Here is a 3,511-nt window from a genome sequence, read left to right as displayed (position 1 = left end):
AGAGAGAGAGAGAGAGAGAGAGAGAGAGAGAGAGAGAGAGAGAGAGAAAGAGAGAAAGAGAGAGTGATAGAGAGAAAGAGAGAGTGATAGAGAGAAAGAGAGTGAGAGAGAGTGAGAGTGATAGAGAGAAAGAGAGTGATAGAGCGAGTGATATAAAGAGAGTGATAGATAGATAGATAGATAGATAGATAGAGAGAGAGAGAGAGTGATAGATAGATTGATAGATAGGTAGATAGATAGAGATAGAGAGAGAGAGAGAGAGAGAGAGAGAGAGAGATAGGAAATAAACTCAAAACAAAAAAGAATTTGAGTACTAACTTTTGGCGCGAACAGAAGGAAGAGAACGATCGTTGTCGTAAGTTGGCAACGCGTGAAATTTGCTAGGAAACTCGTATCCGGATGTACGGCCGTTTCCCAATAGAAATACCGAAGAACGTAGAAAATTCCGCTAACGAAAGCTTCCAAAGTAATGGCTATGCAAAGGAAACAACGTTCGCGAAATTGAGTCGTCGCATTTCTCGACGCGTAACTTAAATGTATTCCAAAAATTAATATCAATATTTCACCTGGAAAAAAATTTTAATAATAATAATAATAATCATCGTCATCTCGGCGGCGGCGGCGACAAAATTACGGGGGGAGGGATTGGGGGGGAAGAGGGGGGGAAAACGTGACGTCAGTATTACTTGTTTCCGTTACGTAATCCCACCAAGCGGATTTACACGATTCGAATTGAGTGCCGTCGAGTGTCGTGCCCGTCGTGAGCAAACTGAAATTTTCTTTTTTTATAAAATTTAAATTGATGGCCGTCCATGCGGACATGTACCCGAAAACGACGATGACCATACCGAATAAATATTTTAATAAATCCTTATCTCTTATCACCCATCTGTGTGCTTTCCTCGTACGAAATTCAATTAATATTCTAAAAAAAAAATAAAAATTTTTTTTCCCCATCTTTCTTTTGCCACGTTTTTAATTTTTTTTTTTTTTCGTCTTTCTTTTGCCACGTTTTTTTAATTTTTTTTTGTTACCTGTAAAGTTTTAATATGATCGCACCGTAACATAAAACAAAACCGATTTCTCTACACCAAGGTTCGATAAGACAAAGAATCGTCGAAGGATTAAACGCTCTTAGGATTATCTGTTATCGAAGAGAAATTAGAGAGAATTATTATTATTATTATTATTATTATTATTATTATTAATAATATTATGACGTCATCGGATTAATTTTGGATCGAATAACTTACGGTTGAATATAAAATTATGCTTCCTAAAAGTATGACTTCCATAATCGTCCACATTCCGGTTGCTATAGTCTAGAAAGAAAAAAATGGAAATTTTCCATTATTATTATTATTATTATTATTATTATTATTATTATTATCGAAAACAAGAAGAAAGACGGAAGAAGGAAGAGAGAGGATGATGATGATGATGATGATGAAAGAAAGAAAAAATTTTTATTTTTATTTATTAAAAAGGATTAAATGTTGATTGTATCAAATGAAGAGATGAAAAAGTTTTTTGAAAAAAGAAAAAAAAGAAAGGAGGATAAAAATTTAATTTATTCAATTTTTTACGCTATTTATTATATGGATTGAAAAAAAAGGAAATTCAAAGGAAAAAAAAACTCAAAGGAAGAAATAAAAAAAATTCAAAGGAAAACGTTAAAAACGTGTGTGTATCGCGTTAACGTTCGTATATTTATCCAAAAAAAAAATTTTTTTTTATTTTTATTTTACGTCATTATTTATTTCACAAACACACACACACACACACACACACTTTCTCTCTCTCTTTTTTTTTTTTAACTTCCGGTTGGCGCGCTTTTTTTAAAAAATTTTTTAAAATTCTTAAAAATATACATAAAGCCAAGTACTTGAATTTTTTCCTTTCCTTTCCTTTTTTTTTTTTTCTTTCCTCATCTAGAAAATTTCCTTTTCCGGTAAAACAATATTTGTAAAAAATCAATAAATAAATTGGGGAGGGGGGGGGGGGAAATTACAAACTTTAAATTTAATTTTAAAAATTAATAATAATCGATAAACAAATAAAATGGCGGTCGTGTGTTCAAGACTTTATTAAAAAAAATTATTATTATGAAACTTTTAACCGATAAATTGATTTACAAAGAGAAAATTAAAAAAGTTTTTTTATGTAAGAATAATTTTATTATCATCATCATCATCATTATTATTATTATTTAACGGTTTTTTTTTTCGTAATGTCGATCTAAAAAAATTTTTTTTGTAACATCGAATTTTTCTTGTTAAAAAAACAAAAAGAAAAACAATGACGAATCGCATATCCGTAATTAAATAAAAAATTTCATAGAGATGATAAACGTTGAACCGGATGTGAATGCGTGGCCGTAAGGATTTTGTATTAAATTACATGTTTAACTTACGAGAAACTTTTAAAATTCGATCGTGGTCGATAACGAATAAATAAATAAAAATTTTCCCGCTTTTCTTTTTAAATGTTTTTCCGGCGCGTTTAACGAAAACGCGACTGGAAAATTTATTTATAAAAAAATATAAAACAGCCCCCCCACGTGAAAAATGACAAAAAGAAAAGAAAATTTTTTTTATGTTGATAAGGGATTATAGTCACAACAAATGAACTAATCATTAACGTTTTTTCTTTTCTTTTCGTAAAAAAAAAAAAAAATAAAAATAATGATGATGATTATTTTTTTCTTCTCCAGCAGATTAAAAAAAAAAAGAAAAGAAATTCTTCACTTTCCCGGTTAAAAAAATAAAAAATAAAGTGAAGTTATAATAATGATAATAATAATAAAAGAAAAAGTTTAAAAAAAAAAAAAGAAGGAAATTGAGGGAGAAAGGTGTGTCGGGAGGGTTGGTAATCTTTAACCTTTTCTAAAAACATTTTTCAACCTCGAGTTCCTTCGAGAAAAAACAAAAAAAAAGAATAAGAAAAATATTTTTTCAAGATAAAAAAAACAAATGAAAAATAAAAAAAGAAGAATAATTATTTAAATGATAATAATAATAATAATGATAATGATAATAATGATAATAATAATAATAATAATAATAATAATAATATTAATAATAAATTTTATAAAAAACTTTTGAGATTTTTATTATTTATTTTTTTATTTTTTATCAATTTAAATCAATTAAAAAAAGGAAAATTTATGACGTTGAAAATTGAATTTCAGGATTCGATTTCGAAAATCTTGAAATTTAATAATAATAATAATAAAAAACGTTAAAATAAAAAATTGTTTTACCCCCGCCCACAAACCTCACCCCCCTCGAAAAAAAAAGAAAGAAAAAAAATGGCATTCTATTCTAGCGAATTAAATTTTTTTTTTAGAGAGAAACGAAAAAAAATTTTTTCAACGTCGTTTATTTTATTATTATTATTATTATTATCATTATTATTATTATTATTATTATTATTATTATTATCATCATCATTATTATTTCGTAAAAAAAAAAAAAATTATGGCGATGATAATAATAATTATTATTTGGTT

At 27.4% G+C, this 3,511-nt stretch overlaps 1 protein-coding gene across 1 annotated transcript in view; it reads right to left on the bottom strand.

Moving 5' to 3' along the window:
• The window catches only part of Phum_PHUM394840 (class D atypical G-protein coupled receptor GPRgbb4, putative), a gene marked incomplete at both ends in the record, with an annotated part of 2,063 nt that extends 768 nt beyond the window's left edge, over positions 1-1,295 (bottom strand). Inside the window, 4 exons of the mRNA XM_002428589.1 lie at positions 315-566; positions 687-925; positions 1,035-1,144; positions 1,254-1,295. Coding sequence (XP_002428634.1) covers positions 315-566; positions 687-925; positions 1,035-1,144; positions 1,254-1,295 — 643 coding nt within the window. The remainder of the gene's footprint in view (positions 1-314; positions 567-686; positions 926-1,034; positions 1,145-1,253) is intronic.
• Between the last annotated feature and the right edge of the window lie 2,216 nt (positions 1,296-3,511).

This window comes from Pediculus humanus, genomic scaffold (genome assembly GCF_000006295.1).
Source record: "Pediculus humanus corporis 1103172107888 genomic scaffold, whole genome shotgun sequence".
Lineage (NCBI taxonomy): Eukaryota > Metazoa > Arthropoda > Insecta > Psocodea > Pediculidae > Pediculus > Pediculus humanus.
This window is presented reverse-complemented; position numbering and strand designations above follow the sequence as displayed.